At 61.6% G+C, this 14,245-nt stretch overlaps 1 protein-coding gene across 1 annotated transcript in view; it reads left to right on the top strand.

The window, feature by feature from the left end:
* The window catches only part of CACNA1F (calcium voltage-gated channel subunit alpha1 F), a gene marked incomplete at its 5' end in the record, with an annotated part of 45,399 nt that overhangs the window by 16,536 nt on the left and 14,618 nt on the right, over nucleotides 1-14,245 (top strand). Inside the window, 10 exons of the mRNA XM_085215399.1 lie at nucleotides 222-276; nucleotides 2,157-2,289; nucleotides 3,610-3,739; nucleotides 4,024-4,083; nucleotides 4,217-4,323; nucleotides 6,524-6,611; nucleotides 9,809-9,916; nucleotides 10,013-10,065; nucleotides 13,318-13,464; nucleotides 13,559-13,760. Coding sequence (XP_085071525.1) covers nucleotides 222-276; nucleotides 2,157-2,289; nucleotides 3,610-3,739; nucleotides 4,024-4,083; nucleotides 4,217-4,323; nucleotides 6,524-6,611; nucleotides 9,809-9,916; nucleotides 10,013-10,065; nucleotides 13,318-13,464; nucleotides 13,559-13,760 — 1,083 coding nt within the window. The remainder of the gene's footprint in view (nucleotides 1-221; nucleotides 277-2,156; nucleotides 2,290-3,609; nucleotides 3,740-4,023; nucleotides 4,084-4,216; nucleotides 4,324-6,523; nucleotides 6,612-9,808; nucleotides 9,917-10,012; nucleotides 10,066-13,317; nucleotides 13,465-13,558; nucleotides 13,761-14,245) is intronic.

Raw genomic sequence — 14,245 nt, 5'->3', positions numbered from 1 at the left:
TGTGGACCTTGCACACCCCGACAAGCGTGCACAGCCCTTGCACACCCATCCCGTGGATGTGACCTCCACGTGACCCCGCGCAACCAACACGCGTGTGCGCATCTCGCACATGCTTGCACCCCCCCCCCCCCCCCAACACACGTGTGCGCGGCCCTCACACGGCCCAACCCGTGACCTCACGGCCTTGCACGCTCCTCCAGGTCGAAGGGGAGCAGCAGGAGGAGGAGGAGGAGGAGGAGGAGGAGGAAGAAGAGGAGGAGGAGGGCAGCGAGGAAGGTCAGATCCACATCGGGATCCCCAAGGGGGGGAAAAGGGGGATGGAGGAACAGAAGGACCCCCCCTCTACCTTTGGTGGGGGCAGAAGGACCCCCCCCCCCCCCCCCCCCCCTTTTGGAGGGAGCAGAAGGACCCCCCCTTCTCCCTTTGGTGGGGCCAGAAGGACCCCCCCCTCTTTTTTGGGGGCAGAAGGACCCCCCCCCCCTCCCTTTGGTGGGAACAGAAGGACCCCCCCCCCTCCCTTTGGTGGGAACAGAAGGACCCCCCCCCCCCCTTTTTTGGGGGTAGAAGGACCCCCCTCCCTTTGGTGGGGGCGGGGCAGAGGGATCCGCCCCTCCCCCCTTTGGTGGGGGCAGAAATACCCCCCCCCCTTTGGTGGGGACAGAAGGACCCCCCTTTTTGGAGGGAGCAGAAGGACCCCCCCTCCCTTTGGTGGGGGCAGAAGGAGTCCCCCCACCTTTGGTAGGGACAGAAGGACCTCCCCCCCTTTGGTGGGGGCAGAAGGAGTCCCCCCCCTTTTTGGGGGGTAGAAGCACCCCTCCCCCTTTGGTGGGGGCAGAAGGACCCCCCCCCCTTTTTTGGGGGCAGAAGGATCCCCCTCCTCCCTTTGGTGGGGCCAGTAGGACCCCCCCTTTTGGAGGGAGCAGAAGGACCCCCCCTCCCTTTGGTGGGGGCAGAAGGAGTCCCCCCCCTTTGGTGGGGACAGAAGGACCCCCCCCTTTGGTGGGGACAGAAGGACCCCCCCTTTTGGAGGGAGCAGAAGGACCCTCCCTCCCTTTGGTGGGGGCAGAAGGACCCCCCCCCTTTGGTGGGGACAGAAGGACCCCCCCCTTTGGTGGGGACAGAAGGACCCCCCCTTTTGGAGGGAGCAGAAGGACCCCCCCTCCCTTTGGTGGGGGCAGAAGGAGTCCCCCCCCTTTGGTGGGGCCAGAAGGAGTCCCCCCCCCTTTTTTGGGGGCAGAAGGACCCCCCCCCTCCTTTTGGTGGGGGCAGAAGGAGTCCCCCCCCTTTTTTGGGGGCAGAAGGACCCCCCCCCCCTTTTGGTGGGGGCAGAAGGAGTCCCCCCCCTTTTTTGGGGGCAGAAGGACCCCCCCCCTCCTTTTGGTGGGGGCAGAAGGAGTCCCCCCCTCTTTGGAGGGGGCAGAAGGACCCCCCCCCTCCCTTTGGTGGGGGCAGAAGGACCCCCCTTCTCCCTTTGGTGGGGCCAGAAGGACCCCCCCCTCTTTTTTGGGGGCAGAAGGACCCCCCCCCCCCTATGGTGGGAACAGAAGGACCCCCCCCCCCTTTGGAGGAGGCAGAAGGACCCCCCCCTTTTTTGGAGGTAGAAGCACCCTTCCCCCTTTGGTGGGGGCAGAAAGACCCCCCCCCTTTTTTGGGGGTAGAAGGACCCCCCTCCCTTTGGTGGGGGCAGGGCAGAAGGACCCCCCCCTCCCTTTGGTGGGGGCGGGGCAGAGGGACCCCCCCCTCCCCCCTTTGGTGGGGGCAGAAGGACCCCCCCCCTTTGGTGGGGACAGAAGTACCCCCCCTTTTGGAGGGAGCAGAAGGATCCCCTCCTCCCTCTGGTGGGGGCAGAAGGACCCCCCCTCCCTTTGGTGGGGGCAGAAGGAGTCCCCCCCCCTTTGGTGGGGGCAGAAGAACCCCCCCCCCTTTGGAGGGAGCAGAAGGACCCCCCCCCCCCCCCGCCCTTTTTTGGGGGTAGAAGGACCCCTCCCCCTTTGGTGGGGCAGAAGGACCCCCCCCCCCCCTTTGGTGGGGCCAGAAGGACCCCCCCCCCTTTGGTGGGGACAGAAGGACCCCCCCTTTTGGAGGGAGCAGAAGGACCCCCCCTCCCTTTGGTGGGGCCAGAAGGACCCTCCCGATGCACTGCTGGTTCCCCACAGGTGATGAAGGGGCCGGGGGGGAGCGGGACAGCCTGGGGGGGCAACGGCTGGAGAGCCTGGAGGAGCCCCCCAAGAACAAAGTGGCACCGATCCCTGAGGGCAGCGCCTTCTTCCTGCTGGGCAGCACCAACCCGTGAGGACTGGGAGGGACTGGGGGGGTACTGGGAGCACTGGGAGTGGGGAGGTTGGGACATGGGGATGGTGGGGGGGTTGGGAGGGGACTGGGGACGCCAACTGGGGGCACTGGGAGCACTGGGACTGGAGATGTGTACTGGAAGGGACTGGGGACACAAACTGGGGGCACTGGGACTGGGGATACTGGGACTAGGGGAACAGGGAGCACTGGGGACACTGGGACTGGAGATGTGTACTGGGGGCACTGGGGACACAAACTGGGGGCACTGGGACTGGGGATACTGGGACTAGGAGACCAGGGAGCACTGGGGACACTGGGACTGGAGATGCATACTGGGGGGACTGGGGATACTGGGACTAGGGATGCGAACAGGGAGCACTGGGGACACTGGGACTGGAGATGCATACTGGAGGGTCTGGGGATACAAACTGGGGATACTGGAACTGGAGATGTGTACTGGAAGGGACTGGGGATACTGGGACTGGGAATGCAAACTGTGGGCACTGGGAGAATAGGGCTGAGGGAAATTGGGGCTGGAGATGTATGCTGGGGGAACTGGGAACACTGGGACTGGAGATGTGTACTGGGGGGACTGGGGACACAAACTGGGGGCACTGGGACTGGGGATACTGGGACTAGGAGAAGAGGGAGCACTGGGGACATTGGGACTGGAAATGTGCACTGGGCGGACTGGGGACACTGGGATTAGGGGTGCGAACTGGGGGCACTGGGGATACTGGGACTGGAGATGCGTACTGGAGGGTCTGGGGATACAAACTGGGGATACTGGGACTGGAGATGCGTACTGGAAGGGACTGGGAACACTGGGACTGGGGATACTGGGACTGGGAATGCAAACTGTGGGCACTGGGAGAATAGGGCCGAGGGAAATTGGGACTGGAGATGTATGCTGTGGGGGAACTGGGAACACTGGGACTGGAGAAACTGGGAGCGGGGACACAAAGTGGGGGGGTACTGGAGACACTGGGACTGGAGATGTGTACTGGGTGACCGGGAGCATTAGGACTGGAAAAAGTGGGATTGGAGATGTATACTGGGGGAACTGGAGACACTGGGACTGGGGCCACAAACCGGGGCACTGGAACTGGGAATATTGAGCCTGGTGATGCAGACTGGGAGCACTGGGAGCACTGGAACTGGGCCACAAACGGTATCAATTGGAACTGGGGACACCAGGTGTGGGGATACAGACTGAGGGAAACTGGGAGCAATGGGGTGGTGCCCTGGTCACTGGTTTTGGGGAGAGTGGGGGTGTACTGGGAGCACTGGGAGGTGCTGAGCTGTTGCTCTGGGCAGGCTGCGGGTGCGGTGCCACGCTCTCATCCACCACCACGTCTTCACCAACCTCATCCTCGTCTTCATCATCCTCAGCAGCGTCTCGCTGGCCGCCGAGGACCCCGTGCGCGCCCACTCACCCCGCAACCACGTGGGATACTGGGCAGACTGGGGATACTGGGCGGGGGGGGGGACTGGGAAGGACTGGGGAGGGTCCCTTATCCCATCCCCATGTGGGACCTGCATGCCCCATGGGGGAGAGGGGTTGAAAGGGATGCTGGGGGGGGGTGTTGGGGCTTGGGGGGGTCCTTGGGGGTCGGGGGGTTGTGTTTAGGGGTCGGGGGGTGTTTGGGGGTTGGAGAGGAGTCCTTGGGGTGGGGGTGGGGGGGTGCTGGGGTCACCCCATTCATCCCCTCCCCCTCCTCCCCCCCACAGATCCTGGGCTACTTCGACTATGCCTTCACCTCCATCTTCACCGTGGAGATCCTGCTGAAGGTACCAGGGGAATCTGGGGGGTTGAGGAACCCATGGGGGGGCTTGGGGGGGGGGGGGGTTGTTTGGTGGGTTGTTTTGGGTTTTTTTGGGGGGGGGGGGGGGTCCGTGGTGCTGGGCTCACGGGCTCCCCCAGATGACGGCCTTCGGCGCCTTCCTGCACAAAGGCTCCTTCTGCCGCAACTGGTTCAACCTCCTCGACCTGCTGGTGGTCGGCGTCTCCCTCGTTTCCTTCGGCATCCAGTGAGCACTGGGATCACTGGGAGCACTGGGAATGTGGGTTGGGGGCACTGGGAACACGGGCAGTGCCGCAGGGGTGCACTGGGAGTGGCTGTTGGGGACACCAGAAGGCACTAGGGACACTGGAGGTGACACTGGGAGCACTGGGAATGTGGGTTGGGGGCACTGGGAATGTGGGTTGGGGGCACTGGAAATGTGGGTTGGGAGCACTGGGAATGTGGGTTGGGGGCACTGGGAACACGGGCAGTGCCGCAGGGGGGCACTGGGAGTGGCTGCTGGGGACACCAGAAGGCACTAGGGACACTGGAGGTGGCACTGGGAGCACTGGGAGCACTGGGAATGTGGGTTGGGAGCACTGGGAATGTGGGTTGGGGGCACTGGGAACACGGGCAGTGCCGCAGGGGTGCACTGGGAGTGGCTGTTGGGGACACCAGAAGGCACTAGGGACACTGGAGGTGGCACTGGGAGCACTGGGAATGTGGGTTGGGGGCACTGGGAACACGGGCAGTGCCGCAGGGGTGCACTGGGAGTGGCTGTTGGGGACACCAGAAGGCACTAGGGACACTGGAGGTGGCACTGGGAGCACTGGGAATGTGGGTTGGGGGCACTGGGAACACGGGCAGTGCCGCAGGGGTGCACTGGGAGTGGCTGTTGGGGACACCAGAAGGCACTAGGGACACTGGAAGTGGCACTGGGAGCACTGGGAGCACTGGGAATGTGGGTTGGGGGCACTGGGAACACGGGCAGTGCCGCAGGGGTGCACTGGGAGTGGCTGTTGGGGACACCAGAAGGCACTAGGGACACTGGAGGTGGCACTGGGAGCACTGGGAATGTGGGTTGGGGGCACTGGGAACGTGCGCAGGGTGCACTGGGAGTGTGTGGGGTGGGAATGTGGGTTGGGAGCACTGGGAACACGGGCAGTGCCGCAGGGGTGCACTGGGAGTGGCTGTTGGGGACACCAGAAGGCACTAGGGACACTGGAGGTGACACTGGAGCACTGGGAGCACTGGGAATGTGGGTTGGGGGCACTGGGAACACGGGCAGTGCCGCAGGGGTGCACTGGGAGTGGCTGTTGGGGACACCAGAAGGCACTAGGGACACTGGAGGTGGCACTGGGAGCACTGGGAGCACTGGGAATGTGGGTTGGGGGCACTGGGAACACGGGCAGTGCCGCAGGGGTGCACTGGGAGTGGCTGTTGGGGACACCAGAAGGCACTAGGGACACTGGAAGTGGCACTGGGAGCACTGGGAGCACTGGGAATGTGGGTTGGGGGCACTGGGAACACGGGCAGTGCCGCAGGGGTGCACTGGGAGTGGCTGTTGGGGACACCAGAAGGCACTAGGGACACTGGAGGTGGCACTGGGAGCACTGGGAGCACTGGGAATGTGGGTTGGGGGCACTGGGAACATGGGCAGTGCCGCAGGGGTGCACTGGGAGTGGCTGTTGGGGACACCAGAAGGCACTAGGGACACTGGAGGTGACACTGGGAGCACTGGGAATGTGGGTTGGGGGCACTGGGAACACGGGCAGTGCCGCAGGGGGGCACTGGGAGTGGCTGTTGGGGACACCAGAAGGCACTAGGGACACTGGAGGTGGCACTGGGAGCACTGGGAGCACTGGGAATGTGGGTTGGGGGCACTGGGAACACGGGCAGTGCCGCAGGGGTGCACTGGGAGTGGCTGTTGGGGACACCCAACACTGGACAGGGACACTGGAGATGCCACTGGGAGCACTGGGAGCACCATTAGGGGCACTTCTTCATCTTGGGTGCTCAGTGGAAGTGCCACTGGGAGCACTGGTATTGACACTGGGAGTACTGGGAACACCAGAAGGCGCTGGGAGCACTGGAAGTGCCACTGGGGGCACTGGGAATGTGGGTAAAGGTCATTGGAAGGAGCACTGGGAGCACCAGGAATGCTGCTGGGGACACTGGGGGACTCCGGAGGTGCCACTGGGATTACTGGAAGGCACTGGGAGCAGCACGGGGGGCACTGGGAGCAGCACAGGGGGCACTGGGAGCAGCGCAGGGGGCACTGGGAGCAGCATGGGGGGCACTGGGAGCAGCACGGGGGGCACGGGGAAAACGTGGGTTAAGGTCACTGGACGTAGCACTGAGAGTACTGGGAGTGCTGTTGGGGCAACTGGGAGCACTGGTGGGGCAACTGGGAGCTAACTGGGTGCACTGGCATCCCCCACTGACAGCTCCAGTGCCATCTCAGTGGTGAAGATCCTGCGGGTACTGCGCGTCCTGCGGCCCCTGCGAGCCATCAACCGTGCCAAGGGCCTCAAGGTGTGCTGCTGGGAGGGACTGGGAGGCACTGGGGAGAAGTGGGAGGCACTGGGAGGCGATGGGGGAGGGTACTGGGAAGTGCCCGGGGCAGTTTGTTGGGTGTACTGGTGTGACTGGGAACACTGGGACTCCTAACACAGTTTGACTGGGGTGGTGCTGCCACGTGTGTGTGTGTCTGGTTGTCCTTATGTCCCCAATGCCCCGTGTCAGGCTGTATTCCTGTCCCCAACACCTGGTGTCACATTGTCCTGGTGTCCCCAACACCCAGTGTCACACTATCACCATATCCTGGTGTCCCCAACATCTGGTGTCACATTGTCCTGGTGTCCCGAACACCCAGTGTCACATTGTCCTGGTGTCCCCAACACACAGTGTCACACCATCCCCATATCCTGCTGTCCCCAACACCCAATGTCACATTGTCCTGGTGTCCCCAGCACCCAGTGTCACACTATCACCATATCCTGCTGTCCCCAACACCCAATGTCACATTGTCCTGGTGTCCCCAACGCCCAGTGTCACACTATCACCATATCCTGGTGTCCCCAACACTTGGTGTCACATTGTCCTGGTGTCCCCAACACCCAATGTCACATTGTCCTGGTATCCCCAACACCCAGTGTCACGCTGTCCTGGTCACACCATCCCCATATCCTGGTGTCCCCAACACCTAGTGTCACATAGTCCTGGTGTCCCCAACACCCAGTGTCACACTATCACCATATCCTGCTGTCCCCAACACCCAATGTCACATTGTCCTGGTGTCCCCAACGCCCAGTGTCACACTATCACCATATCCTGGTGTCCCCAACACTTGGTGTCACATTGTCCTGGTGTCCCCAACACCCACTGTCACATTGTCCTGGTGTCCCCAACGCCCAGTGTCACATTGTCCTGGTGTCCCCAACACACAGTGTCACACCATCCCCATATCCTGCTGTCCCCAACACCCAATGTCACATTGTCCTGGTGTCCCCAACACCCAGTGTCACACTATCACCATATCCTGGTGTCCCCAACACTTGGTGTCACATTGTCCTGGTGTCCCCAACACCCAGTGTCACATTGTCCTGGTGTCCCCAACACCCAGTGTCACACTATCACCATATCCTGCTGTCCCCATCACCTGGTGTCACGCTGTCCTGGTGTCCCCAACGCCCAGTGTCACATAGTCCTGGTGTCCCCAACGCCCAGTGTCACATTGTCCTGGTGTTCCCAACACCTAGTGTCACATAGTCCTGGTGTCCCCAACACCCAGTGTCACACCATCCCCATATCCTGCTGTCCCCAACACCTAGTGTCAGATAATCCTGGTGTCCCCAACACCCAGTGTCACACTATCACCATATCCTGCTGTCCCCAACACCCAATGTCACATTGTCCTGGTGTCCCCAATACCCACTGTCACACCATCCCCATATCCTGGTATCCCCAACACCTAGTGTCACATAATCCTGGTGTCCCCAACACCCACTGTCATGCTGTCCTGGTGTCCCCAACACCCGGTGTCACATTGTCCTGGTGTCCCCAACGCCCAGTGTCACACTATCACCATATCTTGGTGTCCCCAACACCTGGTGTCACATTGTCCTGGTGTCCCCAACACCCAGTGTCACACTATCACCATATCCTGCTGTCCCCATCACCTGGTGTCACGCTGTCCTGGTGTCCCCAACATCCACTGTCACGCTGTCCTGGTGTCCCCAACACCCGGTGTCACATTGTCCTGGTGTCCCCAACGCCCAGTGTCACACTATCACCATATCTTGGTGTCCCCAACACCTGGTGTCACATTGTCCTGGTGTCCCCAACGCCCAGTGTCACATTGTCCTGCTGTCCCCAACACCCAGTGTCACACTATCACCATATCCTGCTGTCCCCAACACCTGGTGTCACGCTGTCCTGGTGTCCCCAACACCCACTGTCATGCTGTCCTGGTGTCCCCAACACCCAATGTCACATTGTCCTGGTGTCCCCAACGCCCAATGTCATGCTGTCCTGGTGTCCCCAACACCTGGTGTCACATAATCCTGGTGTCCCCAACACCCAGTGTCACACTATCACCATATCCTGCTGTCCCCAACACCCAATGTCACATTGTCCTGGTGTCCCCAACACCCAGTGTCACACCATCCCCATATCCTGCTGTCCCCAACACCTAGTGTCAGATAATCCTGGTGTCCCCAACACCCAGTGTCACACTATCACCATATCCTGCTGTCCCCAACACCCAATGTCACATTGTCCTGGTGTCCCCAATACCCACTGTCACACCATCCCCATATCCTGGTATCCCCAACACCTAGTGTCACATAATCCTGGTGTCCCCAACACCCACTGTCATGCTGTCCTGGTGTCCCCAACACCCGGTGTCACATTGTCCTGGTGTCCCCAACGCCCAGTGTCACACTATCACCATATCTTGGTGTCCCCAACACCTGGTGTCACATTGTCCTGGTGTCCCCAACACCCAGTGTCACACTATCACCATATCCTGCTGTCCCCATCACCTGGTGTCACGCTGTCCTGGTGTCCCCAACATCCACTGTCACGCTGTCCTGGTGTCCCCAACACCCGGTGTCACATTGTCCTGGTGTCCCCAACGCCCAGTGTCACACTATCACCATATCTTGGTGTCCCCAACACCTGGTGTCACATTGTCCTGGTGTCCCCAACGCCCAGTGTCACATTGTCCTGCTGTCCCCAACACCCAGTGTCACACTATCACCATATCCTGCTGTCCCCAACACCTGGTGTCACGCTGTCCTGGTGTCCCCAACACCCACTGTCATGCTGTCCTGGTGTCCCCAACACCCAATGTCACATTGTCCTGGTGTCCCCAACGCCCAATGTCATGCTGTCCTGGTGTCCCCAACACCTGGTGTCACATAATCCTGGTGTCCCCAACACCCAGTGTCACACTATCACCATATCCTGCTGTCCCCAACACCCAATGTCACATTGTCCTGGTGTCCCCAACACCCAGTGTCACACTATCACCATATCCTGCTGTCCCCAACACCCAATGCCTCCAACTCCTGGTGCCCCCCTGTTCCCAACACCCCATTTCTCCAGCACACTCTCGTTCCCCACACCCCGTGTCACACCACCCCTGGTGTCCCCAACCCCCCGACGTCCCCAGCATGACCATTTCTCCCCTCGTGGTGTCACGCTGTCCCCATCCTGCCGTCCCCCAGCACGTGGTGCAGTGCGTCTTCGTGGCCATCCGCACCATCGGCAACATCATGATTGTCACCACGCTGCTGCAGTTCATGTTTGCCTGCATCGGGGTGCAGCTCTTCAAGGTGGGCCCCCCTTCACCTCCCCCGAGGGGCTGGGACCCCTCCCAGGACCCCCAGATGGGTTCCCTACCCCCCAACTCTGACTGTTGTTCCCTCCAGGGCAAGTTCTACAGTTGCACCGATGAGGCCAAGCACACACCTGGGGAGTGCAAGTGGGTGCTTCTGGCCCTGAGTGTGAGTGGAGGGTGTGAGTGGAGGCTGAGTGTGGGTGGAGGGGGTGAGGTGTGAGTGGAGGGGGTGAGTGGAGGCTGAGTGTGGGGTAGGGGGTGAGGTGTGAGTGGAGGGGGTGAGTGGAGGCTGAGTGTGGGGTAGGGGGTGAGGTGTGAGTGGAGGGGGTGAGTGGAGGCTGAGTGTGAGTGTAGGTGGTGTAGGGTGTGAGGTGTGAATGTAGGGTGTGAGTGGGGTATAGGGTGAGGTGTGAGTGGGGTGTGGGGTGTGAGTGTAGGGTGTGAGTGGGGTGTAGGGTGTGAGTGTAGGGTGTGAGTGGGGTGTAGGGTGTGAGTGTAGGGTGTGAGTGGGGTGTAGGGTGTGAGTGTAGAGTGTGAGTGGGGTGTAGGGTGTGAGCGTAGGGTGTGAGTGGGGTGTAGGTGGTGTGAGTGTAGGGTGTGAGTGTAGGGTGTTTGGGGTGTAAGTTGTGAGTGTAGGGTGTGAGTGTAGGGTGTGAGGTGTGAGTGGAGGGGGTGAGTGGAGGCTGAGTGTGGGTGTAGGGGGTGAGGTGTGAGTGGAGGGGGTGAGTGGAGGCTGAGTGTGAGTGTAGGGTGTGAGGTGTGAGTGGAGGGTGTGAGTGGAGGCTGAGTGTGGGTGTAGGGGGTGTGAGGTGTGAGTGGAGGGGGTGAGTGGAGGCTGAGTGTGGGTGTAGGGTGTGAGGTGTGAGTGGAGGGGGTGAGTGGAGGCTGAGTGTGAGTGGAGGGGGTGTGAGATGTGAGTGGAGGGGGTGAGTAGAGGCTGAGTGTGGGTGTAGGGTGTGAGGTGTGAGTGGAGGGGGTGAGTGGAGGCTGAGTGTGGGTGTAGGGTGTGAGGTGTGAGTGGAGGGTGTGAGTGGAGGCTGAGTGTGGGTGTAGGGTGTGAGGGGTGAGTGGAGGGGTGTGAGTGGAGGGTGAGTGTGAGTGGAGGGGGTGTGAGATGTGAGTGGAGGGTGTGAGTTGAGGCTGAGTGTGGGTGTAGGGTGTGAGGTGTGAGTGGAGGGTGTGAGGTGTGAGTGGAGGGTGTGAGTGGAGGCTGAGTGTGGGTGTAGGGTGTGAGGTGTGAGTGGAGGGTGTGAGTGGAGGCTGAGTGTGGGTGTAGGGTGTGAGGTGTGAGTGGAGGGTGTGAGTGGAGGCTGAGTGTGGGTGTAGGGGTGTGAGGTGTGAGTGGAGGGTGTGAGTGGAGGCTGAGTGTGGGTGTAGGGTGTGAGGTGTGAGTGGAGGGGGTGAGTGGAGGCTGAGTGTGGGTGTAGGGGGTGAGGTGTGAGTGGAGGGGGTGAGTGGAGGCTGAGTGTGGGTGTAGGGTGTGAGGTGTGAGTGGAGGGGGTGAGTGGAGGCTGAGTGTGGGTGTAGGGGGTGTGAGGTGTGAGTGGAGGGTGTGAGTGGAGGGTGAGTGTGGGTGGAGGGGGTGTGAGGTGTGAGTGGAGGGGGTGAGTGGAGGCTGAGTGTGGGTGTAGGGGTGTGAGGTGTGAGTGGAGGGGTGTGAGTGGAGGCTGAGTGTGGGTGTAGGGTGTGAGGGGAGTGGAGGGTGAGTGGAGGCTGAGTGTGGGTGTAGGGGGTGTGAGGTGTGAGTGGAGGGGGTGAGTGGAGGCTGAGTGTGGGTGTAGGGTGTGAGGTGTGAGTGGAGGGGGTGAGTGGAGGCTGAGTGTGGGTGTAGGGTGTGAGGTGTGAGTGGAGGGTGAGTGGAGGCTGAGTGTGGGTGTAGGGTGTGAGGTGTGAGTGGAGGGTGTGAGTGGAGGCTGAGTGTGGGTTTAGGGGGTGTGAGGTGTGAGTGGAGGGGTGAGTGGAGGCTGAGTGTGGGTGTAGGGTGTGAGGTGTGAGTGGAGGGTGTGAGTGGAGGCTGAGTGTGAGTGTAGGGTGTGAGGTGTGAGTGGAGGGGGTGAGTGGAGGCTGAGTGGGGTGTAGGGTGTGAGGTGTGAGTGGAGGGGGTGAGTGGAGGCTGAGTGTGGGTGTAGGTGTGAGTGGGGTGTAGGTGAGGTGTGAGTGGGGTGTAGGGTGTGAGTGTGGGTGTAGGGTGTGAGTGGGGTGTAGGGTGAGGTGTGAGTGAGGTGTAGGGTGTGAGTGTAGGTGTGAGTGGGGTGTAGGTGGTGTGAGTGTAGGGTGTGAGAGGGGTGAGTGGGGTGTGAGTGGGGTGTAGGTGGTGTGAGTGTAGGTGTGAGTGGGTGTAGGTTGTGAGTGGAGTGTAGGTGGTGTGAGTGTAGGGTGTGAGTGTAGGGTGTGTGGGGTGTAAGTTGTGAGTGTAGGGTGTGAGTGGGGTGTAGGGTGTGAGTGTAGGTGGTGTGAGTGGGGTGTAGGTTGTCATTGTAGGGTGTGTGGGGTGTGAGGTGTCACCATCCCCCCACGTGTCACCGTGTCTGGGTGCTGTTATCCCCACGCTGTCCCCCTCCCCACGCTGTCCCCCTCCCCACGCTGTCCCTACCCCTCTGTTGTCCCCCTCCCCACACTGTCCCCCTCCCCACGCTGTCCCCATCCCTCTGGTGTCCCCCTCCCCATGCTGTCCCCCTCCTCACGCTGTCCCCACCCCTCTCTTGTCCCCCTCCCCACGCTGTCCCCACCCCACCCTCCTGTTGTCCCCATCCCTCTGCTGTCCCCCTCCCCATGCTGTCCCCACCCCATCCCTCTTTTGTCCCCCTCCCCATGCTGTCCCCCTCCCCATGCTGTCCCCATCCCCACGCTGTCCCCACCCCTCTCTTGTCCCCATCCCTACGCTGTCCCCACCCCACCCTTCTGTTGTCCCCAACCCCACGCTGTCCCCATCCCTCTGGTGTCCCCCTCCCCATGCTGTCCCCACCCCACCCTTCTGTTGTCCCCAACCCCACACTGTCCCCATCCCTCTGGTGTCCCCCTCCCCATGCTGTCCCCACCCCACCGCTCTTTTGTCCCCCTCCCCACGCTGTCCCCCTCCCCACGCTGTCGCCCTCCTCACGCTGTCCCCACCCCTCTCTTGTCCCCCTCCCCACGCTGTCCCCACTCCACCCTCCTGTTGTCCCCATCCCTCTGGTATCCCCCTCCCCATGCTGTCCCCACTCCACTCCTCTTTTGTCCCCCTCCCCACACTGTCCCCACCCCACCCTTCTGTTGTCCCCATCCCCACGCTGTCCCCATCCCTCTGCTGTCCCCCTCCCCACGCTGTCCCCCTCCCCACGCTCTCCCCACCCCACCCTTCCAGTGTCCCCATCCCCACGCTACCCCCACCCCACCGACGCCCCCCGCCCCCCACAGGGGCACCTTCCTGGTGTACAAGGACGGGGACGTGTCCCACCCGTCGGTGCGCGAGCGCCTGTGGCACAACAGCGACTTCAACTTCGACAACGTGCTGGCAGGCATGATGGCCCTCTTCACCGTCTCCACCTTCGAGGGGTGGCCCGCGTGAGTCCCCCGCACGGTGACATCCCCACGTGGCCCCCTCCCCACCCCTTCCCCACCCCCCCGAGGGTGCCGACCCCTCCTGGCTTCCCTTCAGGCTGTTGTACAAAGCCATCGACGCCAACGCGGAGGACCAGGGCCCCATCTACAACTACCGGGTGGAGATCTCCATCTTCTTCATCGTCTACATCATCGTCATCGCCTTCTTCATGATGAACATCTTCGTCGGCTTCGTCATCATCACCTTCCGTGCCCAGGGCGAGAGCGAGTACCGGAACTGCGAGCTGGACAAGAACCAGGTGCACGTCAGCCCAGCATCACCTCGTCCCGGTGTCACCTCACCTTGGTGTTCCTTAGTCCCACTGTCATCCATCTTGGTGTCACCTTGTCTTGGTTGTCACCTCACCTTGGTGTTCCTTAGTCCCACCGGCATCCATCTTGGTGTCACCTCACCTTGGTGTTCCTTAGTCCCACCGGCATCCATCTTGGTGTCACCTCACCTTGGTTGTCACCTCATCTTGGTGTCACCTCACCTTGGTGTTCCTTAGTCCCACCGTCATCCATCTTGGTGTCACCTCACCTTGGTTGTCACCTCACCTTGGTGTTCCTTAGTCCCACCGTCATCCATCTTGGTGTCACCTCACCTTGGTTGTCACCTCATCTTGGTGTCACCTCACCTTGGTGTTCCTTAGTCCCACCGTCATCCATCTTGGTGTCACCTCACCTTGGCGTTCCTTAGTCCCACCATCATCCATCTTGGTTGTCACCTCACCTTGGTTGTCAC

Source organism: Meleagris gallopavo, unplaced genomic scaffold (assembly GCF_905368555.1).
Source record: "Meleagris gallopavo unplaced genomic scaffold, MGAL_WU_HG_1.1 scaffold_27, whole genome shotgun sequence".
Taxonomy (NCBI): domain Eukaryota; kingdom Metazoa; phylum Chordata; class Aves; order Galliformes; family Phasianidae; genus Meleagris; species Meleagris gallopavo.
Note: the sequence above shows the minus strand (reverse complement) of the source record. Positions and strands in the feature narration are given on the sequence as shown.